The sequence below is a fragment of the Pseudogymnoascus verrucosus genome, assembly GCF_001662655.1.
Source record: "Pseudogymnoascus verrucosus strain UAMH 10579 unplaced genomic scaffold scaffold_12, whole genome shotgun sequence".
Lineage (NCBI taxonomy): Eukaryota > Fungi > Ascomycota > Leotiomycetes > Thelebolales > Thelebolaceae > Pseudogymnoascus > Pseudogymnoascus verrucosus.
The window spans coordinates 339885-363855 of record NW_017263663.1 but is presented as its reverse complement, the minus strand read 5'-3'; the positions used below and the strand labels follow the sequence as shown (position 1 = coordinate 363855).

General features: G+C 47.5%; 8 protein-coding genes across 8 annotated transcripts; 5 read left to right on the top strand and 3 right to left on the bottom strand.

Moving 5' to 3' along the window:
- Window positions 1-12: 12 nt before the first annotated feature.
- VE01_03152 (uncharacterized protein) lies at window positions 13-2675 on the top strand. Its single transcript, XM_059463509.1, has 3 exons — window positions 13-336; window positions 387-2128; window positions 2230-2675. Exons 1-3 carry the CDS (start codon window positions 50-52, stop codon window positions 2457-2459), a joined length of 2259 nt encoding a protein of 752 aa, XP_059319840.1. The 5' UTR covers window positions 13-49; the 3' UTR covers window positions 2460-2675.
- Window positions 2676-4960: 2285 nt separating this feature from the next.
- VE01_03151 (uncharacterized protein) lies at window positions 4961-6369 on the bottom strand. The gene is made up of 2 exons (XM_018272649.2): window positions 5882-6369; window positions 4961-5825 (listed from the first exon to the last, which is right to left on the bottom strand). Exons 1-2 carry the CDS (start codon window positions 6174-6176, stop codon window positions 5185-5187), a joined length of 936 nt encoding a protein of 311 aa, XP_018132019.1. The 5' UTR covers window positions 6177-6369; the 3' UTR covers window positions 4961-5184.
- A 177-nt stretch (window positions 6370-6546) lies between these two features.
- On the top strand, window positions 6547-8341 carry VE01_03150 (uncharacterized protein; the record flags this gene model as incomplete). Its single annotated transcript, XM_018272648.2, has 1 exon — window positions 6547-8341. Exon 1 carries the CDS (start codon window positions 6737-6739, stop codon window positions 8339-8341), a length of 1605 nt encoding a protein of 534 aa, XP_018132018.1. The 5' UTR covers window positions 6547-6736.
- Window positions 8342-8797: 456 nt separating this feature from the next.
- Window positions 8798-12997, top strand: VE01_03149 (uncharacterized protein; the record flags this gene model as incomplete). Its single annotated transcript, XM_018272647.1, has 7 exons — window positions 8798-9106; window positions 9158-10282; window positions 10911-11146; window positions 11226-11488; window positions 11541-11927; window positions 11980-12826; window positions 12907-12997. The coding sequence occupies 7 exons, from the start codon at window positions 8798-8800 to the stop codon at window positions 12995-12997; spliced, it is 3258 nt and encodes a 1085-aa protein (XP_018132136.1).
- A 314-nt stretch (window positions 12998-13311) lies between these two features.
- Window positions 13312-13869, bottom strand: VE01_03148 (uncharacterized protein; the record flags this gene model as incomplete). The annotated part of the gene is made up of 1 exon (XM_018272646.1): window positions 13312-13869. One exon carries the CDS (start codon window positions 13867-13869, stop codon window positions 13312-13314), a length of 558 nt encoding a protein of 185 aa, XP_018132137.1.
- Window positions 13870-14378: 509 nt separating this feature from the next.
- VE01_03147 (uncharacterized protein) lies at window positions 14379-17388 on the top strand (the record flags this gene model as incomplete). The annotated part of the gene is made up of 7 exons (XM_018272645.1): window positions 14379-14567; window positions 14630-15119; window positions 15172-15659; window positions 16586-16744; window positions 16795-17212; window positions 17265-17347; window positions 17383-17388. The coding sequence occupies 7 exons, from the start codon at window positions 14379-14381 to the stop codon at window positions 17386-17388; spliced, it is 1833 nt and encodes a 610-aa protein (XP_018132130.1).
- A 928-nt stretch (window positions 17389-18316) lies between these two features.
- VE01_03146 (uncharacterized protein) lies at window positions 18317-21506 on the bottom strand (the record flags this gene model as incomplete). Its single annotated transcript, XM_018272644.1, has 4 exons — window positions 18317-19424; window positions 19478-19605; window positions 19681-19815; window positions 19866-21506. 4 exons carry the CDS (start codon window positions 21504-21506, stop codon window positions 18317-18319), a joined length of 3012 nt encoding a protein of 1003 aa, XP_018132131.1.
- Window positions 21507-22391: 885 nt separating this feature from the next.
- On the top strand, window positions 22392-23838 carry VE01_03145 (uncharacterized protein; the record flags this gene model as incomplete). The annotated part of the gene is made up of 3 exons (XM_018272643.2): window positions 22392-22962; window positions 23042-23456; window positions 23525-23838. The coding sequence occupies exons 1-3, from the start codon at window positions 22819-22821 to the stop codon at window positions 23836-23838; spliced, it is 873 nt and encodes a 290-aa protein (XP_018132128.1). The 5' UTR covers window positions 22392-22818.
- Window positions 23839-23971: the final 133 nt, after the last annotated feature.

Here is a 23971-nt window from a genome sequence, read left to right as displayed (position 1 = left end):
ATAAAATGTGGGGTTGAAATCAGGTCATGTATCGACCCCAAAGACATGAATGCCTAAACGCGTAGGTATAGGTGTCTCCGAGATCCCGCAATCCAGACTTATAGGGACGGAGCACACAAGTTATGCCCGACAATTCAGTTACTCTGCGACGCATCCTGTCTCTCCGGCAGCCTGTATCAACATAGTGGCAAGCATGACCGAGCCAAAGATCCTCGCCCGAGCGTGTCGCACGTGTCGGCACCGCAAGACCAAGTGCGATATCCAGAAGCCCCGGTGTGGGTCCTGCATGGCACATAACCGCCAGTGTGTCTATTCCATAGAGCCCCCTAAGAAAAGGCAAGGGACTTGAGCCTCCGAGATTATCAGATCTTTGCTAATCATTACAGGCCGTCAAATATGTTGATGAATGCTCTATTAGAGGAGAAATTGACACTAGAGAGGTGTTTGGTCCAGCTTAAGTTAGCAACCCCAGAGGAACGTGACAAGAGGTTGGGAGCTATTATTGTCACCAATGGAAAGGTAGACCTATCTAGTTGCGCCGTCCCGGAGGCACAAGGTGGTCAAGCAGATGTCGAACAGCCCCATAATCCCCACTCCAAGGGTTCGAAGGACAATGAGGGGCATCGGGAGACAGTTGGATCAGAAGATGACAGCTACCAACCCTCCAATTATCTTTCAGTCGACGAACGTGGAGAGGTCAAGGTTTACGGTCCCACGTCCGCGCTACACGGGTTGAGCCCCGACAACCCTATGCATCGGAGGAGCAGTCAGACCAATGAGCCGCTCCGCCATCAGCTCATTGCCAACTCGTTACTAGAGCGGCAGAAGGAGTACCGCCTTTTGCAAATGACCACCATTGGTGATGAGCCAGCCGAACTGGCGATGCATCTCCTCGACCTGCACTGGAATCGGCAACATCACACCTTCCTCCTAACATATCGACCGGCCATCATGCGGGATCTGGTCACCGGCGGACCCCACTGCTCGCCCTTCCTCCTCAATGCCATCTTTGCCTGCGTGAGCAAGTTTTCGGACCGTCTAGAGGTGCGAGATATTGTGTCTGACCCAGAGACCATTGGCCGGCGCTTCTTTACGCGGTGCGAAAACCTGCTCGCGAGCGAATCCCTCCTCGGCACTTCAAGCATTCCAACCATTGTAGGGCTTCTCCTCCTTGGCTCAACATTTAATGCCCGGGGAATGGCCTCAAAGGGTTGGCTGTATACGGGCTACGCGTTGCGAATGGTGTACGATCTCGGTCTGCATCTCGACTGCAAAGCTGTGGGTGGCAACGCCGAAGACGTCGAAATCCGCCGACGCGTCTTTTGGGGCGCCTTCATCTGTGACAAGCTGCAGAGCCTATATCTCGGTCGCCCTGTCACCTTTCAGCCCTGCGACGCACACGTTCCGCGCGACTTATTAGATACGATGGAGGAGAACGAGCTCTGGACGCCTTATGTAGACCCCAAATCCCCCAATAACCCGTCCATGCCGCCGGTCGTGCCGACGCCGATTCACTCCATCTCCACCTTCCAACAGCTTTGCCTGCTCTCTAAGATTATGGCCAAAATTATCAACCTATTCTATGTCGTCGGCGCCACAGCCGACAACGCGCGCGCCCACTTACAAGGCGTCGATGATGCCCTCTCCGGCTGGTACGCCTCCCTCCCCCCACACCTTGTCTTCGAGCCCTGGGCTAAAGACCCACCCTCATCCTCTCCATCCCCCTCGCCAAACATTATGATCCTACTCACTACGTACAACTCACTCGTGATCCTTCTACATCGGCCCTTCGTCTTTGGCCACCTACGACAGTCGTCGATTCCCGCCATGTCCTGGAAACGCTGCACTACAGCTGCGCGCAACATAACCTCCATCGCCTCGACGTACCAGGAGAAATACACAATGCGGCGTGCGCCATACCTTCTAAGCTACACTGTGTATGTGGCGTGCACAATTCACACGCGGAACACGATTGCGTCCGAAGGCACGCGAAGTGAGGAAAATTTGAGTGCGCTGTTTGCGAGTTTGCGGTGCTTAGATGAGTTGACGGTGCCGAATTCGGGGGTGTTAAGCCCAGTAGGTAATATCAGGAGGCTGATGGCGGCGAATGGCATTCCGAATATCCTTGGTGAGTTATGTTCTTTAACTTACCCCTATTCCCCCAGACTTACCTATATGTTCCTAAATACACCCCGTTCCTGTCATTATATAGGCTAACAACCCCTACAGATAATACGTGGGACGTGCAGACGCCCAACTCCCAGGAGCTGGAAGCTTTATGTCAAATGTTTCCACCCATGTCGTCTAATGCGGCAGAGAATGTTATGGGGCAGACAGGGAACATGTACCTACCGCATGGCTACGACGACTTTAATGGCCTGATGGATATGTATATGCCGAGCTTTAATGGCGTGCTACTAGATGCTGAGAATAGTGGTAGGCATGAGGCTGCGGGTTAAACTTTTTATATTTTTTTATTCGAATTCCAATCTAAAATCAGTGTGCGGCGAATCACCCCCCGAATACTATTCGGCGATCCGCCGAATCATTCATATTTTTGAGGTATTCGCCGAATCATGACTCGAATCTGATTCGAGTCATGATTCGAATCTTTGAGGCTGAAATAGAGTGTATGGAATATTGAAAACTACGAAAAATATTTAACTATGCCTAACCCATATCTTGACTTATATCTTCGACATCCTCATCATCGACAATTACCCCCTAATCCCGTAGACATAGTAAGTATCTGATTGTTAAAGGTAATAGTCTATTCCTTTTCTTCGTAACAATGTCAGCTCCTTAGCTAAAGACTCGTTCTGATGCTACTGATGTTGCTAGAATTGCCAAATAGTCTCGAGCTATTTGTGCAATTATTAGATACTAATACTGCTTTGCTTGCTAATATTTAAGAACATTAGTATTAGGCTTATCAACTCCTAGCTCATTAAGCTACCGTCTCCATTCGACTTCTTGAAGTATAGGCTTTCGATGCTTAAACATCTCATCCTCAGAGTCTACTTCTCGAGGTATATTCTCATCCTCGTTATGCATAGCATCTATTTCCTCTGCTCGAATGTCATTGTCCTGTGCTTTATACTTGTTATAACAAGCTGCAAACTGTGCTCTTGCTCGCTCTTTGCTTATGTTATAAAAGCTTTCTAGTAAATAGAAGTTAAATATACTAAAATTAAACCGAGGATCGCATATTGTTGCAACTGTTGAATGGCTTGACCGTTGGCTTGTTGCAAGTGAGAAATAGTCGTCTAATTTGTTAAACGCAGCAGTACAAGCTTCGTCGATAGATATGTGCTTCATAGTCTTCTTCATCTTCTTGATTTTATCCATTAGTCGTAGATAATATGGAACACAGTAGTTAAGTGTTGGATACCCATCTGCTTGCACCTTTTCTGAGATACGCTTGAAAATCTCGAAGAAATCTATAAGAGCATGAAGTAATTCCCATTCCTTCGAAGTAATCTGGATATCCCGCATGCTTATATCAAGAGTCTGTAACGCACAAAGCGCTGTAATTGGTGCCTCTATTAACAATGCATTTTGAAGCATATGATACGTTGAGTTCCATCTTACTAGCATATTAATCGTAAGAGTAACAGGCTTGATTCCAGTGGCAATGGCGTGAGAACGAAGACTGTCCTTCTACCCTCAACGATTTCTAAACACATAGATGTGCTTACGAAGCTTTGTTAAAGCGCTAACAACTTCTTCTTTTTTAGAATAGATAGCATTGATCCGAGCATAAGCTAAACCCTCTTGAACTCGATAACTCTCAAGCTCTTCTGATAGTATAGCTTTCATCGTTGTAAGAGCTGCTTAAACAGCTAGATTTATAATATGTGCTATACATCGTACATCGCCATCTTTTACTATAAAGCTCCATGGCTGATTCGTCGTCGTCGGAACATCTGCTGCTCTTAATTCGTATTAGTTGAGCATTACTGTATTATTTAATGCATTGTCTCTTGTAATTGTAAAGACTCTATGTGTAATTTTGAAATCATCTGTAACTGAGAGTAATTGCTGAGCTAGGTATTCGCTAGAATGAATAGGCTCAAGTAGATTTATCACATTAAGGATTCTTAAGTGTTGGACCTAATCTTTTGATATCTAGTGTACAGTAATAGCAGCATGATCCGTTCTATTCGTAGCAGTCTAAGCATCAGTTGTAAGTGATAATCGTCCACCTGCTATAATATGCTTCTGTAGTTGTAGTTGTAGCTGCCCTCGATGATGGCAAAACTGCCTATGTAGATCCCTTTTCAAAGACGTTGAAGAGATACTTAGGACTGAAGGATTAAGATGATGTACGAGCTGCCGGAATGAGAATTTATCTACTAATCTTATAGGTAGATTATTCGTAACGATGAACGCAAGCAGCAATTCTCGGAATTTAGTGCTTGAAACTAGAGTCGTTGTACTCTGGGGATTTGGCCTGAAGAATCTAGACATAGACGCACGATTCTAAGGGCGGATATTGTCTTTATCCTTCAGTTTTCGAGTAGATTTTGAAGAAGCTTCGAAGATAGCTAGGTGCTTTAGCTCAATATGTCTCCATAAATTGCTTATCGTATTTTGTGATACCGGTTTAGCTTTAGGCATATATGAACAGTTCTCTTGTGTACAGGTATACTGCATCTTATTAGGAGAGCCTCTTAAGATAGTACGAGAATATAGATTCTTCGTAAAAAGAGTAGAATGAGTGGCTGGTAGCTGTAGTATTGTAGTACTGCTTTGTGGTAACGATAGCGAAGACGATGAGAATATACCATCATTACTACTTTGTGGTAACGACAGCGAAGACGATGAGAATACACTCGCATTACTGTTATCTTTATCGACGACATAATCATCAAGATCCTTAGGAACGTCAGACAGCTCGGAATCACTCATAATAACAATGATTGTATTAATTGTATTAAATGTTAATCTAAAAAGCTATATATTGAGGACGGCGACAAGCCTTCACCGCTAGACGCTTGGACATATTATGTATCTTGGCAAGTATTCGAATCATGATTCGAATCATTGAGAAATAGCCCGAATCAGATCATGATTCGAATCTGATTCGGGGCGAATCATGCCGAGTCACGATTCGCTGCACACTGTCTAAAATATGTATATACCCCTTTAAATAAATAAAACAATAACCTATTCAAATACCCCTTATGTTAAAACATCCGGCTCATTCTTTACCACCTGATCATAATACGGCTGAAATGCAAGCCACATCTTACTTGAATTCCCGCTCTTCTTATGCGTCATCTCGGCCTCCTCCTTGCCAATAATAATCTTCTCCCAGCCAGGTCCACTTGCCGCATTCGCTAGCAACTGCGCATGGCAACAGCGATCTAAAGCAATAAACAAGAAAGCTGCCTCATCCACCGTCGCTCCGCATGTAATCATGCCATGGTTCTGGAGAATAATACTGCGACAGTTGCCCAGCGATTTCGCAATACGTGCGCCCTCTTCAGTCGAGATGACGGTGCCGCCGTAGCGCGGGTACACGGCCAGGTCGTTGTAGAAGCGTAGCGCATCCTGGTAAATCATCTCAATAGGCCGACCAAAGCACGAGAATGCCTTCCCATACACCGAGTGCGCGTGGCACGCGGCGTTCAAGTCTGGCCGCGCCTTGTGAATCTCGCTGTGGATCGCGAAGGCTGGGCCGTTGATGGCCGCCTGTGCGCCTTCAGGCTGTACTTCACCCTGCTCATTGACGAGAACAAGATCACTAACGCGGATTTGCGAAAAGTGCGTGCTGAGCGGATTGATCCAAAAGTACTCGGGATTGAGGGGATCACGGAGAGCTAGGGGGTCTGTAAGCTTTCATGAGTCCACGTGACGTTGAAATCGCATGACTTACAGATGTGGCCAGCAACACCTTCGTCGAAGCCCTGGCGGGCAAAAACCCGGAATGCGACGGCGAGATGCTGCTTCTGATATTTACGTTGGTCCTCGATGTTATCGAAGCGCGGGGGAGAGCGGATGGTGACCTTGCCCGCCTTGTCGCCTAAAAAATGCACCTCCTCGAAGAAGCTGCTGCCGTTGTCGGCCACTGTATTTTGCGAGCTAGGCGTATCGGCCGGAATAGGCAATAGCTTCCCACTGATATCTTCGTGGGTACTAGTCACGGTCGAGGTAACGGTTGACGCCTCCATAATGGGTGGTGGTTTTAGTAAGTTGGCTTGAGGTGATATGTGTGTGTGCAGCAGGATATTTGGTGTACTTTATGGACTTGATCTGAGTTTCTTAGCGAAGCATGCTCCAAGCCTTGAGAATCCCCCATTGATATACATCTCAATTACAAGTACAAGAAATCCGGATAACACTGCCGTCCTTGTTATCCTGTCAGTTTGTCGTCGGACTGAAACTCTCCGTCGGACAAGCTCCGAGGCCTGCGCCTAGATCGACCCGATGGCATGGTATCCCCTGTACGTTCAGGGGTCCCAGCGCCATTGGGGTGTGGAGAGACCCGCTTCCCGATACAAGTGGGTTCCGCGTCATCCTTCGGCCTCAAAACCTCCGTCTCCTCTCACGTGGTAGGGCACCAAACAGTTTTCATCTACAGCTGAGAGAAGGCGCGAGCAAAAGCTTGCGTTTAGTCAGAACATCCCCACAATGCCCTCGAATATTTAGATGCTGTCGCCTGCCATGTAGGTACTGTCTTCTCAAGCAGCATTCACTCTCATCTTCTATCATTACTTCATCTCTCTGTGCTATGCCTTCTCTATCATCAGTCACCAGCGCCGCCGACGTCCTCGTTATTGGTGGTGGAAATGCGGGCTTCACAGCAGCAATACAGGCGGCAGAGGCTGGTGCAGGGCGCGTTGTAATTATCGACAAGTGTCCTGAGGAATGGGCAGGTGGTAACAGCTTCTTTACTGCCGGCGCCTTTCGGACCGTGCACAATGGCACAGCAGATCTGCTTCCCATCGTCAACAACGTCACGGCTGAAATGGCCAAGCTCATTGACCTCGAACCCTACACGCCGGCGGAATTCCGGAAGGATATTGACCGGATGACTTCGGGGAGAACTGATCCTGAACTAAGCCAGGCCCTGATCGAGGAGTCGAATGCGGCCGTTAAGTGGCTAGCGAAGCAGGGAATCCGCTTCCAACTCTCTTTCAACAGACAGGCGTACAAGGTTAATGGCCGCTTCAAGTTCTGGGGCGGCATGTCCCTAAAGACTGATGAGGGAGGGAAGGGCTTAATCCAAGACCACCAGAATGCCGCACGCCGGCACGGCATCGAGGTCTATTACTCAACCGCCGCAAAACGCATCATCACGGACCAAGCTACGGGTGCCGTATCAGGCGTCGTTGTTGAGGTCCAAGGAATCGACAAAATAATTAAAACGAAGGCAGTGATCCTTGCCGCTGGCGGTTTCGAAGCCAACCCCCGTATGCGCTCACAATATCTCGGTCCGGGGTGGGACCTGGCACGCGTTCGCGGTACCCCATATAACACTGGTGACGCTCTCGAATTTGCAATGCGGGATGTGAATGCCAAGCAGGCTGGCAACTGGTCTGGGTGCCATAGTACATGCTGGGACGCGAATGCACCAGCGAACAGCGGCGACCGGGCCATCTCCAACGAATTTACTAAGAGCGGATATCCGCTAGGCCTAATGTTGAACAACGGCGGCGAGCGCTTTGTTGACGAGGGAGTTGACATGCGGAATTTTACCTATGCACGCTTTGGGCGCGCGATCCATGGGCAACCTGATGGAGTGGCATTCCAGGTATGGGATCAGCGCATGATTCCGTGGCTTCGGGACGAGGAATACCGTGATACAGTAGTGGAGAAAATTTGGGGTTCGACGCTTGAAGAGCTGGCAGAGAATTGCGCGCAGCGTGGGCTGAATGAGCCAGCGACTTTTATCTCGACTATTAAGGAATATAACTCGGCCGTCTACGCATCACAAAAGGAGAAGCCAAGCTTGATTTGGGACCCCGCTGTCAAAGACGGCTTATCAACGCAGAGTTCTACGGTAAAGCTGGTGCTACCCAAGTCGAACTGGGCACTCCCAGTTGACAAAGGTCCATTTATGGCGGTTAAGGTATGCTGTGGTATCACATTTACCTTCGGGGGCCTGTCTGTAAACCCAGTTAGCACTGCTGTCATCTCGCAATCAGGCCGGGAGGTGGAGGGCCTGTTCTGCGTAGGTGAAATGTTGGGAGGTCTGTTTTATGGCAATTATCCTGGTGGCAGTGGTTTGACGAGCGGTGCTGTGTTTGGACGGAGGGCAGGTGTTGCGGCAGCGAGGGTAGCCGGTGCGAAGGGAGTGGTAGCGACTGAGGTGGGTTTCTCGTCGCGGTTATAGGTCCGTAGACTCTTGCATGAGGAAAACGTATATTTTTAGCTAAATCTTATATCGTTGGATCGTTTTGTCTCATGTCTAATAGCTTATCCGTCTTTAGTAGAAAAAGACTTGCGGAGTCACCCTACTAATGAAAATCGGTATAGGTATCTATAAGGTTTGCACAGTCGCATTCCAGCACCTGAAAAATGACCCGGTAGTTCACGAAAAGTCAGCGTTGTAATTGAATTTCGGGAGCGGCGGCCTGCCGAGAAGATTATCGGGGTCGTTTAGATATTGCCGGGTTGGGGCCGCGGAATGTGGGGATAAGTGAGGGGGGATTACCCCGCAATTCCCACACAGGTGAACATCAGTTGCCTTCCGTTAACTATGCAACGCTTGCTTCACTATTACAGCGTATAATAAGACGCCATACTCCCTATGTAATTCTTCAAGTCGAGCAATAGAACATTTGTGGCAATGTCAATGTTGAAGGAATTACTATCACTGTCTTTAGGCAGTATTTTGCCTCTTGGAGCTGCTCTCTGTGTTGTTTTTAGCTTGGTCTCGTGGCTCATTGATCCGCTACGCAGCGTTCCAGGACCGCCTCTTGCACGATTCACACGTCTGTGGTATCTCTATAAAATATACCAAGGCGATTTTGAGAGGACGAATGTCGACCTCCATAAGAAGTATGGGCCAGTTGTGCGGATTGCGCCGAATGAGTATTCCATCGACGACGTTGAAGCCGCGAAAATAATCTACGGGCATGGAAATGCGTTTGTCAAGGTTCGATGGCCATCTCCAGCCTTTAGTTTACTAATCTAACGAACTAACCAGGCTCCATGGTACTGGGCATGGATGCCGCCAGATCCCGACAAGGCGTCCCTCTTTGCCGACCTTAACCCTCATCGCCATGGCGTACAACGCCGCAAGTTTGCTTCCGCATACTCAATGAGCTCTCTTGTGGGCTACGAGCCGTTTGTTGATAACTGTAGCTGTCTGTTCGTTTTGCGCTTCCATGAGATAGCTCAGACCGGCCGGAAAGTGAACTTTGGGCTTTGGTTCCAATGCTACGCGTTCGATGTTATTGGCGAGATAACATTTGGAAAGCGCTTTGGATTCCTCGACATGGGCGTTGATAAGGAAGGAGTCTTCGGAGCCATTGACTCGCGAGGTTCATACAGCACATACGTTGGCATATTCCCAAAGCTCCACAATATCCTCTTCCCTCTTCTTCCATCTACTGGGGGCCACGGATATGTCGCAGGTTATACCAAATCTCAGATCGCGTCACGAGAGGCGTTGCTCAAAGACCCCAAAAGTCAAGACCGTGATGGCCCACCCGATTTTGTGTCTAAGTTTCTGGCTCTTCGTGCTGAAGATCCAGAGAAAATGACACCAAGTGACTTATTTACCATCTGCCAGAGCAACATTGGGGCAGGTAGCGACACGACCGCCATCACGCTCTCCTCGGTCCTCTATCATCTCCTTAAGCACCCTGCTACGTACAAGCGCCTCCAAAACGAAATCGACGCTGGCATAGCCGCAGGTGCTATCTCTGACCCAATCACTTTCAAAGAAGCTACCCAACTTCCCTTCCTCCAAGCTGTTATCAAAGAAGGCCTCCGCCTACACTCAGCCACCGGATTACCTCTCTCACGTGTGGTACCTCCCTGTGGTGCCACGCTTGCCGGGCAGAAATTCCCCGCTGGCTGCACGGTCGGCATCAACGCCTGGGTGGCACATCGTAACACTTCCGTGTACGGGGCTGATGCAGACACCTGGCGGCCAGAGCGCTGGTTAGAGATTAAGGAGCATAACAATGGGGCAAATGTTGAGCGTTATTTCTTTGCGTTTGGGATGGGTAGTCGGACATGTATTGGAAAGAATTTGAGCTTGCTAGAGGTGAGCAAACTTATTCCGGAGGTAGTGAGGAGGTTTGAATTTGTTCTCGATGATGAGGTGAGAAATAAAGAGTGGAGATCGGTGAGTAGGTGGTTTGTGAAGCCGGAGAACTTTTGTGGGACGGTGGTGGAGCGGAAAGGCTACACCAAAAACTAGGATTTGGAGGTCTACCTGTCTCCGGAATAGGTTCAGGCTATACGGAATGTGGGTGATTACGGATTAAAAAACAATGAGCAAAAGCACATCGGAAACCTGGCAACGCAGTTCCTCCGGGGGACAAGACCCAATCGGAGTCGGAGGCTGAAAGCAGGCACAGGGGTAGTAGTGGCAGCAACGAACATGATAATTGAAGTAGTACTTCCGTTCAAGTACTTTGAAACAAATTACTGCGCAGTGTACTCATACTTTTAGTGGTCGTGAATGCCGTGCGAACCTTGAGGGAAACAAATAGTTAGTTCCGACTAAAATCTTGGTCAGAACTTGCCGATACATGATAACCCACCCCCACTTCCCGGTGGTGGGGGTAGGTAGCCTATTCCCACTCTTACCAAAGAAGCGCATTTCTCAATTTATAATTGCGTGCTCCTTTAAACCCCCACATATTATATACTCTTAAATACTTACTTTAGATATCAACATATCCTGAAGTCATACCCTATCTGCTACCAACTAAACCCGTTACCAGACTACGGTCTTCAATTTTGCGGAGATGTCAATCACAAATAATATCAGGGATCTGTTGACAATCACAGAGGACAGAGAGAACAACCTAGTATTCGAAAAGAATGTTTCCGTGCCTCTAAAAGATTCTCCTCTACCCGTACGCTGCAATGTGTATCGGCCGTTATCCCAATCAGCAGACGAGAAGTTTCCAGTTTTGGTGACCTATGGGCCGTACGGGAAAGACATCCATTATGACAAGTAAGAACCCTTTGATTTGTACAGCTTGGGATTCTTTTATCGCGTCGTAATTTGATTGCATACTAACAATTGCGTCTAGTTTCTTTGCCAAGTCATTCTCGGAAGTGAATCCTGAGCATAAGAGCAAGTACAGCGCGTGGGAGACACCCGACCCGGTGTTCTGGACTTCAAAGGGCTATGTCGTAGTTCGATGTGATGAGCGGGGACTAGGACAAAGTCCAGGCTTGCTGGACACAATGTCAAGAAGCACGAGCGAGTGTTTTTTCGATGTTGTCGAATGGGCATCGGAGCAGCCTTGGTCATCAGGTAAGGTGGGCTTGCTAGGAATAAGTTACTATGCAGGTATGTATCTCATTATGTTTCACAGTGAAAACCAACTTATGGATATGAATAGGCAGTCAGTGGCGAGTAGCGGCACGCAGGCCCAAGGGCCTCGCTGCAATAGTGCCATGGGAAGGCATGACAGACTACTATCGTGATCGGTGTCGACATGGCGGTATATTATCAAACGACTTCATCAAATTTTGGTGGAATCGACAAGTTGTTACGAATCAGTACGGAAAGCCTGGCCGCGCCGCATCCAAATGGGGCGAGGACACAGCTGAAGGTGATTTGCCTGAGGATGTATTGATGCAGAATCGAAATGATCAGAACATCGACAACGAGAAAAATAAATTTCTAGACGACACTTACTATGCATCCAAGGAATTTAACCTTGGGGATATCGAGGTTCCTGTTTTGTCCGTGGCTAACTGGGGAGGGATATTGTTACATTTGAGAGGTTAGTACTGTATCACCCATAACCTACTAGTAATGTCTAACAGATCATATAGGTAACATCAACGGGTACAAGTGGGCAGGGTCCAAGCTAAAGTATCTTCGCTTTATTACCGGTCGCCACGATCTGCCGTTCTACTGCAAGGAGGAAGTTGAGGTTCAAAGATCCTTCCTTGATGCCTTTCTTAAAGGTGACGATAGAGTTGGATGGTCTACTCCAGGCAAAGTCGCACCCGTAAGCATCATCTTACGCAAAGGTAATGTGGGATTCAATAACGCAGAGTCAGAAAAAGTGTACGAAAGGCGAGAAGAGCCAGAATGGCCATTGGAGGGAACACAGTATACCAAGTTCTATCTGACACCCGAGAACACCCTTTCTACTACTGTCCCATTTGTTGGTTCTTCAACCATCTCATACGAAGCCCTTGGAAATCTTTCAAGTCCACAGCTAGTCCAATTCATCAGTGCTCCATTTGAGGCCGACACTGAGATTACAGGGCATATAACTGCCCATTTAAATGTTTCCTTAACTCCGGACTCCACTGCTACCGCCTCACAGAAGGACATCGACCTTTTTGTGACCATACGCTACATCGACCCGTCCGGCAAAGAGGTCCACTACACTGGCACTGCTGGTGATCCTATCCCTCTCGCCAAAGGCTGGCTCCGTGTCTCACTGCGGAAGGTTGCCACGGATCACCCACGCCACAGCGAGTACCAGCCGTACCGCGAGTACCGCTCAATCGATGTCCAGGAGGTCAAACCTAATGCTATCTACGCGGTCGATGTCGAGGTCTGGCCGACAAACGTGATCGCTGAAAAGGGGGGTAGAATAGTATTTGAAATTTCCTCTGGAGACACTCAGGGGAGTGGCATTTTTACGCACACAAATGTGAAAGACAGGTATGTCGTGGCTTTCGTTCTATGGCTCTTCTCTTTTTGCCGTAAGCAATTCTGCGCTTCCATGCTAATTTCTTCAAAAGATCCAAGAATATTTTTTCCGGGACGAACAATCTCCATTTTGGAGAAGGCATAGACAACTACGTCACACTTCCAATTATACCTAAAAGATAGAGAACATATTAAGGCAGGCATGATTATATATAGTTTAGCATCATAAATCTTAGTACTGTTATTGTTACAGTTGAATGTAAGATAAAAAATGAATGATTTGGTACAGTAATGAAATTATTTCTGGCAAAATTGTAAAAGTACATTGATAAATTATCCATACCTTGCGTCTCCATTGTTTATCTTAAATAGTAGCGGCACGAAATCAGTTATTTATAATTTTGCGAGGGCGACTCAGTTCTTCGTTAGTTCATCTGTTTCATCCTATAAACTAGCCAAACCTATGACAATTGCGCTCCATATCCCTGCCCAGGTCACTAGGCACTCTTTCTCACCCCTACCATGCCCCCCAAATCTTCCTCCAACTTGTTTCCATCCTCTAATTCTACCGGTGACGCCTCCGTCAAAACATACAACATCCTTGACCACTCCGTATTGCTGCAATTCCTCCAGGCGTGGTTCGTACCTCTCTGCACACAAATATCCCCTCGCTTCATGACTCTCTTCTCGCCTCCGTCTAGAATCAACTCGACCTCGCCCTCTAGCACGACTCCGTAGTCCAAGCTGGTGGTTCGGTGCATAGGCGATAGCTCACCTGGCATCATGTCGACGACGCGAAGGACGGTGCCATTGGGGACGACAAGGCCAGGAGGCTCAGCAAGATACTTGCTATAGGCTTTAATGTCGGCGTCGGCTTTAAATGAGACGGGGTTGGCAGACGTGCAGTAGCCAAGAAAGAAATTGGCTACACCGGCGCTGGTCCATGAGGCTGTGTTGGAGATGGTAGCGTCCAGGAGTGCTGTGCCTGTTTCCGAATTGGTTGTAATGTATCGGTTGATGGGAGGGAGGGGGCTGGGTTTGACATAGCTCGCCATTTTGTGAAGGAATTAATTGAAGAAGTGGTCAAGTCAAATTGGTAAGCTGATTGAGGATAATGGCCATTAAATCATTTATGAGATTTGAAATGAGATCAGAGCGAATATCGGTCACTTTCAAAGAGTGGCTGGATATCTAGTACATGTTGTAACGGACCAACCCCCACCGGCCGGATAGTGGGGGCCGGGTCGATGGCTGAGGAACTGGCCATCCATTACCGACCCGAATTGCGACGCTGCGTCTTATTCAATCCTCGGCATTTGATTTGCCAATCGTATCAGGTTAATACTTATTGTACGTTTTCAATGGTATGCAGTGTTGTGTCACTTGTGGACAAACTGCTGGCAAGGCGGGTGAGGGGGAGCGTGTACGGGCACATACATACAGAGAAACGGTTCGAAAAGTAAAAAGTAGTCAAAATCAATTTACCACCTCGAAAAAAATACTTCATTGCTTCTTATAGCTACACTTTTCAGAAACCCTTTTACTAGACTCACAGAGCTCACGCATGTCCACCGCTATGTTCGCCTCCCACTTTTCAGTCTGTAATATTCCATTCGGAATTGGAAGCAGTGAAGACCATCCCCGCCCGTCTGCAGTTACCCGACTGGAAAATACGGTGATATACCTCGATGAACTCGCAAAACATGATCTCCTGTCTTCTTTGCCAAACGAAGCACTTCATGCCTTCTCTCAGGTGCGGTTTTTCTAATTCTTTCCATTAAGTGACATTTTTTAAGACATGTCTAATTTATGAAGGTTGTTCTCAACGACTTTGCCGCACTTCCTAGATCTATCCACCAACAAGCTAGAGCAGCACTCCAGACCCTATTCAAAGAACCTCTTACATCTTTCCCAGCTGGATCTACAGCCGAACTTAAGGATGTTACCATGCATCTCCCCGTCTCGAGCCGCGACTTTACGGATTTCTCGTGTTCAAAGGACCATGTACTTAATGCTGGCGAAGCAATACTGAAGAAACGCTATCTCCCACCCGCGTTTCTGCATTTCCCAATAGGTTATTCTGGGCGAACTTCTTCGATAATTGTTTCGGGGACATCATTTGTCAGGCCTAAAGGACAATTCCGCGATGGTCAAGGCGGCATAAAATATCGACCAACAGAGCAGCTCGATTACGAGTTGGAGTTAGCCTGTATCGTCGGTAAGCCCACCAAGTTGGGTGAAACTGTTACAAGCAAGGACGCCGATGACCACATATTTGGATATGTCCTCATGAATGACTGGAGTGGTAAGTCGGCCATGCTTGACCTCAATGGATGTTTTACCTAACTACGATTCAGCGCGAGATATCCAAGGTTTGGAAATGACCCCATTAGGTCCACTCAACGGGAAGAGCTTCGCCACATCGATGTCACCCTGGATAATCACCTTGGATGCACTACAAGCCTCGGCAATCATAGGCCAGCCACGCGAGTTGGAGGTTGCATCATATCTCGTGGATCCCAATCCCATTAACAGCTACGACATAGCCCTGCAGGCTGATATTATAACTAGTGGCACATCGACCACTATCTGTAAGAGCAATCTCAATGCTATGTATTGGACTTTCCGAGATTTAGTCGTGCATCAGAGCAGCAATGGATGCTGCCTGAACACCGGCGACATCTTAGGTACGGGTACAATATCGGGCTCGACAGATGAGAGCCACGGATGCCTACTAGAACTTACCAAGGGTGGACAAGACAGCTTTGAAATTGGTGATGGAAAGTCAAGGGTTTACATTGAGGATGGTGATGAAATACGGATATCCGCATTGGCATCAAATGGCGTGGGTTTTGGAGAATGTACTGGAAAAGTTCTACCAGCGCAACTCTGATATTTAGTTACTAGTCATTATTGAATGTTTGGTGGTACGTAGAAGCATTGTAGTTGTTTTGATTGCCCTTAGGGCAGAAGAGGTGCCTTGCCACCAGGAGCTTCGACGGTGGAGTTGAACCACCCTGAGGCCACTCTTCCAGGTTGGGCTTTTGGAGTGTCGGATAGGTTATGAGAGCTATTGAATCACCATTTGGATTTCAGTCATATCAGGACTTTTAGTATTCGTAGGAGTTGCTTGAATCAGTCGCTGACACTGGAGTGTGTGCGATTAGTTCCTCATCGTTGACGATGGGGTCGTTACAGTGTGGTACGTAGACCCGGCGACCACCTTTATTGAAAAGTGGCTCTATATGCTGGGGAGAATAATTTAAGGACAGTTGTCCACGCAATAATTATGCAAGGAACCATATACTGCATCGATGCGCCAGTGAAACTTATAAAGTCTCCACTGCCACATGGAACACTTCCAAGCAGACGTTACATTACCTCTAGTGAACCCCACATTCCGGCCCTGTGCCTGTCAATATGCAGATGACCCCTGAGTTACCCCATGTTCCAAAAGTGAAGTGGGGGGGATAAAATGTTAGGGCAGGAGAGACTGAAAAAGAGTTAAAAAAGGGTTAGTTCGCCTGCTTTTTACCGATCTTGAATTTGAATATTTCCAGGGTTTTTCTATCCTCAATCGAAAAGCCTGGACCATATTATTATATTACTGTTTCTATCTATAAAATCAAACAATGCCAACATCAAACGTACGTCAGCTTGTTTTCTTTTCCTAAATGATTTACCAACTTTGTGGAGCAATCTCACTTTGGGCACTATCGTCGTTAAGGATGTCTAAAAGTCGATCATGAACGAGCTCTAACGAATGTCTAGGACCAAAAGTATTTGAGCGAGTCCCGTATACAAGAAATACTGGTTGGAAGTTTGGTTCCTTTCACAATTGCGTCCGTGACTGTCGTTGCTCGTTTCTTCACTCGAATATTTCTGACCCGCAATTGGGGCACAGATGATTCATGGATTGCAGTCGCTTGGGTAGCTAATTCACGCCCGTATATGCCAATGGATGCTAAATACTTCGGTAGATCTTTGAGACTATTCTCATATTCCTGAACTGTCTTCTCACGAGGTACGGCGCGGGGCGCCATCAAGATACCATAACCGAGGAGCAATATCAGAAAACACTGTTACTAGGCTTTTTCACTCGTCTCATCTACCTGCTTGTGCTAGGTATTACCAAGATTGCTATCTGTGCGTTGTTTTTACGGATCTTCAGAAGCCACAAGAGAGGCCGATATGCAGTATATGGTTTCATGGCTTTTGTTGGTTCCTACACAACTTCAGTGATGTTTACAAGCATCTTTCAGTGTCGCCCCATTAGCAAAGCCTGGCAGGTCAAGAGTTTGGGACAGTGTAGCAATTATCTTATCACGCTTTGGGTAACTGCAATCTGTAATATCTTGTGCGATGTCGTGCTCTTGCTCTTCATTATTCCTCACATCAGTATGTTATGGCTGAACACTGAACGAGATGACCATGACTTACATTTTCGCAGTGTCACTAAAAATTGACCGTGGCCAAAAGGCTGCGCTCCTGGCAATTGTGTCCCTCGCCTCTCTTGTTATCGTAGCTGCAATTGTACGTCTCGCACGGGTCACTCAGTTCAACACCAGCAGTGATCAAGCTTGTGAGTTATTTTGGTTTTAATTGGCGTTCTATTCATGCATCATGCTATTCTGTTCCGAATCACTGGTTTCGAGCACATAACTATGATTTCCGTATATGTTACTAAGAGCATGTGATAATTATAGGGGATGGAAGCGATATTACCACTTGGTCAGCTGTTGAAAGTTCTGTCGGGCTCATTTGTGCCTGCGCACCACCTCTCAAACCATTATACCGTTTTTTGAGCTGTCGCACCCCTTCTGCGGCTACTGGGCACAGCGACATTCATACCACACGAGCTCACCCCTACTACAATCAACATCCGGATGACAATCTGCGCCGTACGGAAAGGTGTGGGATGTACAAGACACACGAATTCGCTACGGACATGGAGTCGACCACAGACTTGGTAGCTCCTATGCCTGTGCCGCAAAGCTATGCAATGACAGTGACTACCATCAGAGCAAAATTTACTAGTGTAGATCCAGCTATTCCGTAGCCAATTTCCTCAGATTAAGCCGGCGTCCAGTTCCATAATGTCCTTTCTAATGGAGAGATAACCCTCATGAGATAATCAACATCTATCTCCAATGGGCCGCAGCCAATTCTATGTGAAAGGCGCCGAAAAGAGATATTTGCTATATGTCTAAGGCGCAAGTTCTTGCCGCCATTTAATCTATTGTTTTCCTAAATCATTCACATTGAAAGCCGACTCGCCTTACTAAATAGCCTGCAGCTTCTCATCTACACATGCAAGCGCTGCCCTTTGAGACCATGAGCTATGTTTACAATCACTGTACTGAATTCATTTAAGTGAGCAATTGGACACTAGCTGTTCTACAAATATGTGTTGGCTGTATCCGAAAACAAAAACTAATAGTAGTCGAGTACAGACATATTCATAGATCCATTCTCATTACTTAATCCCGCCATAGGTAGGCCTCATTCCATTGGGCTTACACATCGTGAAAATCGATTTTGAGGCAAACTGCCAAGGTCTCTCATCAAGTTCCCAATGTTCTCAACCAGCGGCGGCAAGGGCTCGCCCTTGAACGGGAAATTATTTCGATACAAGTCCCGAGCCATCTGCAGAACAGCGTTTGGATCGTCTAATTGAATGAGTGCGCCGTCTTGAGCCTCTGGCCGTTTCGAGTGCCAGTTGAATACCACGGCTGCCAGGACTGGCGTGATTTGACGACCAGCAATGAATAAGCGAGCATTAGAGGTCTCATCGCTGTTAAGAACGACAAAGGTGCTTTTGCTAGTAGAATCCAGAGAGGCCGGGGTATGTCGATTTACCGGGTCATTTGTGTGGTCTTTAGAGGCTGACACGTGCCCAAATGCCCATAGCGCCAGACTGGCAAAATAAACAGCGATGGCATAGAAATCCCGCAGCTCAGCAGGAGGCATTACTGCTGCCCAACGTAATACCTGCCCCGCATGCCATACTGCCTTTCTTGCTTGCTCCGTAGCAGACCACTTGTCTAGGCTCACGAATGCCCTCGATGCTGCTTCCTCGCCATACTTGCCAGCAAAGCGCGTGAGTTCCTCAGCTGAAACGTGAAGGATCATGAGAAGGAGCTCAATTATTACGAGTAGCTCGCATTGCGGAATTGGCTTGGCGACCAGAGCTTCCTCAAAGATCTTAACTTGTTGGTAGAGTTCGCGCTGCTGTGTCATAAGCCATAGACGATGCACCGAATCTTTATCTACGTCAACATTATAAAACTTCCAAGATTCGCGAAATGCCCAGATTTGGCCCCAGAAGCCGTGAGTTGCGGCTGTGTAGCAGAGAGCAACGTCGATTTCTGAGTGGAGGTTGTCCAGTACGCTCATATCGTGCATCACGTCAATTAGTTGAATTGACGCTTGCGCCAGCGGAGGAACTCTTTGCTCGAGAAAACAAGATTTCCACTCTGTAGCGGAGCCAGCAAGGTAGAAGATCCGAGCGGTTGGCAATGAGATTGTAATTTCCGTGATTGAGATCAGCGGATTTTTTTGAAGGGCAATCGATGCCCGAGTATCATGTAGAAATAAATGTATAGATAGTCTCAAGGATAGGTCAGTACTAAATATGGCCTTGCCAATAGGTCTTCGACTAACCTTTTGAACGACTCTAGTTGTATCCATTTCTTCCACTTTGTTTCGAGAACTTTCCCCTCATCTGATTCGTGAGGTATGAGACTTTGTGTGTCAGCCGTCGATCCAAACATACCACCACGACGCATCATCTGCCTTCAGTTAGCACATAATCTCATATCTTGCAAGAAGAATCAATATCCAGAATAACGCCTGGGTGGACACACTGTGATCAAGGTTTGCTCAAAACTCTCGGCGAGTTCCATTTGCCTTTGGAATCCACTCCATAGTCCCGCATCTAATGAAAGCATCCACGCCTGCAGTGGCTGTAGGCTTCGTGTAGCACTATTCTGCCGTTCCCACTATACTACCTAGTTAATATGGTTCTGTAATCGCAAATCAAAGTTCTTACCATCTCTCCAAGCTTAACTCGGATGACGTCCTGGAGAACAAGGCCCATCTTCCATATTGCGGGCACCGCGATAACGGCTGAACCAGCAACCACCATTGCCAACCCTAGTTCGGGGATAAATTCTAACACACTTGGTATGTGAATCCAGTTATCTACTTGATAAGTTTGCCGAACGAAAAAGGCTTCCACGACGTGATTAATAACATCCACAGAGGGAAAATCAGGAATGCGGTTAGTATATTTGTCCATCGTCGCGACCAAATAAAACATCTTATCACGAATTCCCGATTTGATTGTAGGGAAGCCACAGCTTGGAACGTTAGGCGCTAGGCCCGAAGAGTTCGGGGTTAGTGCAGACGACATGCTGTCCTCATCCAGCGTTAAGTTTTCTCCATCCTGAAGGGCACGGTCTAGTTGCCGTGGCGTCCAAAGCCACGGCGAGCGTTTGAAAGCAGCGTAGCCGGCACGGACGTCACGAGTCAGCCGTGGGGATCGTCCTGATGTTTCGTCGTCCACAGATTCGTTATTATTATCCTCTATAATTGGCGGAGCTGGAAATGTACCCAGTTGTGTTTCTTGAAAAGTAAAGTTAAAGAGTTCAGTATCAAGGTTCTGATTATTGAAATCAACTATGTAAGGCATAAACTGAACCTCATTCATGATATTGTCGAAGACGAGCTGGTTCTCACCCACAGACATAGAATGCATGACGTATGTCTCTACCTGATCAGTTGCGGTTTCAACCCATGTTTGAGGAGCAACTTCATGGTTCGTGGTACCATTATTGATTTGAAGCTGGTTGGCGCGAATGTTAGAGCTTTGGCTTGCGTTAAAGAGCCCAGTTGGTTGCTCGTCAATCGCGAAAGCGCCATTGACAGAATGCTGTATCTGCGGCTGTTGATATAGCTCTTGGCCATTATCTTCGTATTGGTGCCCTTCTTCCTCGTCCCCATCTTCACCCTCGCCCTCTTCTTCTTCCTCTCCCTGTGGCTGTTGTTGTGGCCGATGTCGTTGTTGTAACCGCGGTTGCTGCTGTCGTCTCCTCGATGGAAGCGGCTGCGTTGCTGTTATACCACTATCCCGGTCCAATATATCAGGAGAGCGGCTTTGGGACGCTCCGTTATTAGACATCTGCCACAGCGCATTTTTCGATGTCAGGTTGGGCACCTCGCACGTGATGTCCTTACTCTGGCAGCGTCGGCATGGCTTGTTGTTCTCACAGCGGGCTTTTGCGGCTGCACATGCAAGGCATGCCTGGCCTACCCGGTCGGTACGGTTAATGGTGCCATGATCAAGGCCTGACCCATCATTGTTTCGGTTGTGCGTTGTCATGTGTCGAGTCAGAAGGTCTGCTCTATTGAAGCTCTTCTGGCATCGTTGGCATAGATAACGCCGTGCGTTCTCATGAGTCATTAGATGGCGGCTTAGCCTGTCTGCACGCTCATATGTCCGTTGACAGATCCCGCATTGGTGCGTGACTGGTGCCTTAGGATGCTGTCGCTGTCGTTTACGATTGGACCGACCGCCGCCGGCTTCAGTGTTGTCTAGCTCATCATTTTCACGACCCATGCCCTCGGCATTTGAGCCTGTCGGCGTAGATCTCGGTCCAGCCGGGTTTTGCGTCGTCGGTGCGTCAGGCATCCTCTGCTTATACTTACTTGGGCCGTGGAGTGAATGAGGAAGGCAGTGGCCGGCCGAAGGTGGTCCCGACGGTCAAGCTAGGAGGCTCAAAACTAAATAGAGCTGTCGTGGGACAATAAGAATTTATGTGGACTTCGTCCAATGTATGACCCACTCTAGCGCATAACGCTAATGGCGGGGTAAGATGGGTCCAGGCACAAGTGTGAACTTCGGCACCTATATGTATGGATCTACGCATCATCATTCCTCAAGAGGACTTCATAGTTACACGAACAATTATGAAAAACATTTAAAGTAGTAAATAAATATTATGAGGTTATAGGTATCTTTTCTTTGCTTTCCTTTTCCTTTGCCTCTTCGACGTTCTCTTCAGCTGTCTGCCTTTTCCGGTCAACCTCGCCCTTGCTTTGAAAACCCTTAGACAACGATCGCATACTTATTCAGAGAGCTTAGGATGCAGAGGCAATATATTATCGCAAGGATAGAGGAATCCTCCCAAAAGTCCAAATTAATGATATTATATACACACAGCAGAGGATTTGGTGGGAGGGGTATATAATGGCACTTTTCATGTTTGAATCCGCTCCGCTTCCGTAAATGCAGCCCCTCTAGTTTACGTCTGCTAGTTTAGTAGTGAGAGAGGTGCATCTCCGCGTAAAGGGGGCAATATTTTCTACATTTTACAACACCAGTACAGGTGATTATATATTTTTTATACGAAACAGGGGCACTTTTACTCTCAGTGACCCGAGCTCAGACTCGTGTCGTTCATATTCTCGCTTGCTCCACCGGCCCCTCACCCTCACGTCACGCCTAATCCTTGCGGCTGGTAAGGGTACGTGCACATGGTGTCAACCAACCGCCGCGACCGCAGTCCCCGGTACTCCCCATCAACATCCCCCCACCGGACCCGGTAAGTATCACAGGACTTCACTCGATATGTCTCAACTATGCACAGCAGTTGACCCGGAGAGAAACCAAACATGGTTCGTTGCCATTTCGAGACCCATTGGGTCTTTACAACGGAAGTTTTAATTCGGTTAGCCGCGTATCTTCAAACTCCGAGGTTCCAGCTATATCACCAGTGGTCAGATTCTAGCATCAACAACATGATAATCACCTTCTCACAATCGCCCCATTGGCTTCCACAGTCACGAACAGTTCAGTGCCGTATCTAACGTCCCTCTTACCAAAAATATACTATCCGTTACCTCGCCTTTTCCGGCTTGTGTCTATTGCCGCTCTCACATCCTATTTCTCGCCCATATCAGCATCTCCGCCCAGTCTTCTGTCGGAACAGAGCATACTCATCATGGCTAAGTCTCAGCTTACTCCTGTACACTTCTTCTCCCATGGTTCCACTATGATGTTGGGCGAGGAGTCGGCGTCGGCCACCTACTGGAAGCAATGCGGCGACGAAGCCCTTGCAAACAAAGTCGAGCATGTTGTCATGATGGTAAGCTTGTCGTCTATCTCTCAATTCCTTTTTTGCTGCGTAATTGAAATTTTATTGCTCACATCTGTATCTCCTTTAGGGTGCACACTGGGCTACCTCCGGCGACGAAATAGAAGTCGCCGCTAAACCCACGCCGGCCAAATCCCCCGTTGCCTATGTTGACCCTGCAAAATACATGGACTACGAGCTAGTCCCTGATCTCCCTATGGCTAGTCGATGTGTCGATCTACTGAAAACTAGTGGGCTGAAGGCCAAACTCAACGACAAGTTTGACTGGATTCATGATACCTATCTCATCCTTATCCGCATGTTCCCTGGTGGTTCTCCGCCCACGACAATTATCAGTATGAACGCCCGCTACGATCCTCACTACCACGTGAAGGTGGGCTCAGCACTGCGTCCGCTGAGGAAAGAGAATGTTCTTTTTATTGGCACCGGAGGTGCCGTTCACAACTTGTACCGGAATAACTGGTTCCAAATGTTGCAATTCCGCGGTATGCCACGCTCATCCCCTGAAGTACAATATTTTTATATTTTGGAAACTCTAATGACTCCCATCTAGATAACTTTGCCTTGGAAACACCGCCCGACCGCGAAATGCTGGATTTCCGCCAGGAATTCGAAGACGCCATCACCAAGAAATCGGGCCCTGAGCTTCGTCGCGCTATGACTATGCTGATGAAGGTCCCAAAGTACCGCGATGCACATGGAACCGATGATCATTTCATGGCGGCTATGTTTGTTGCTGGCTTGTGTGGATCTTTTGAAGATATTGGCTTGTCCGCGACTGTGGGGGCTGAGGACTGGGAGTTGCGGAATATGTGCAATAGTCAGTTTACATTAGGAAAGTGGCCCACGGGCGGTGCAAAGAGTTGAATGAAGTATTCGACGTTTAAAATAATTAGTTTATAAGCTACGTTGTTACCTTACCCTTATTATAGCTGATTAGAGACACGACTGTTAATATATGGCGTTTAATAGTAAGTTAATTAAAATCAGAATAAATAAC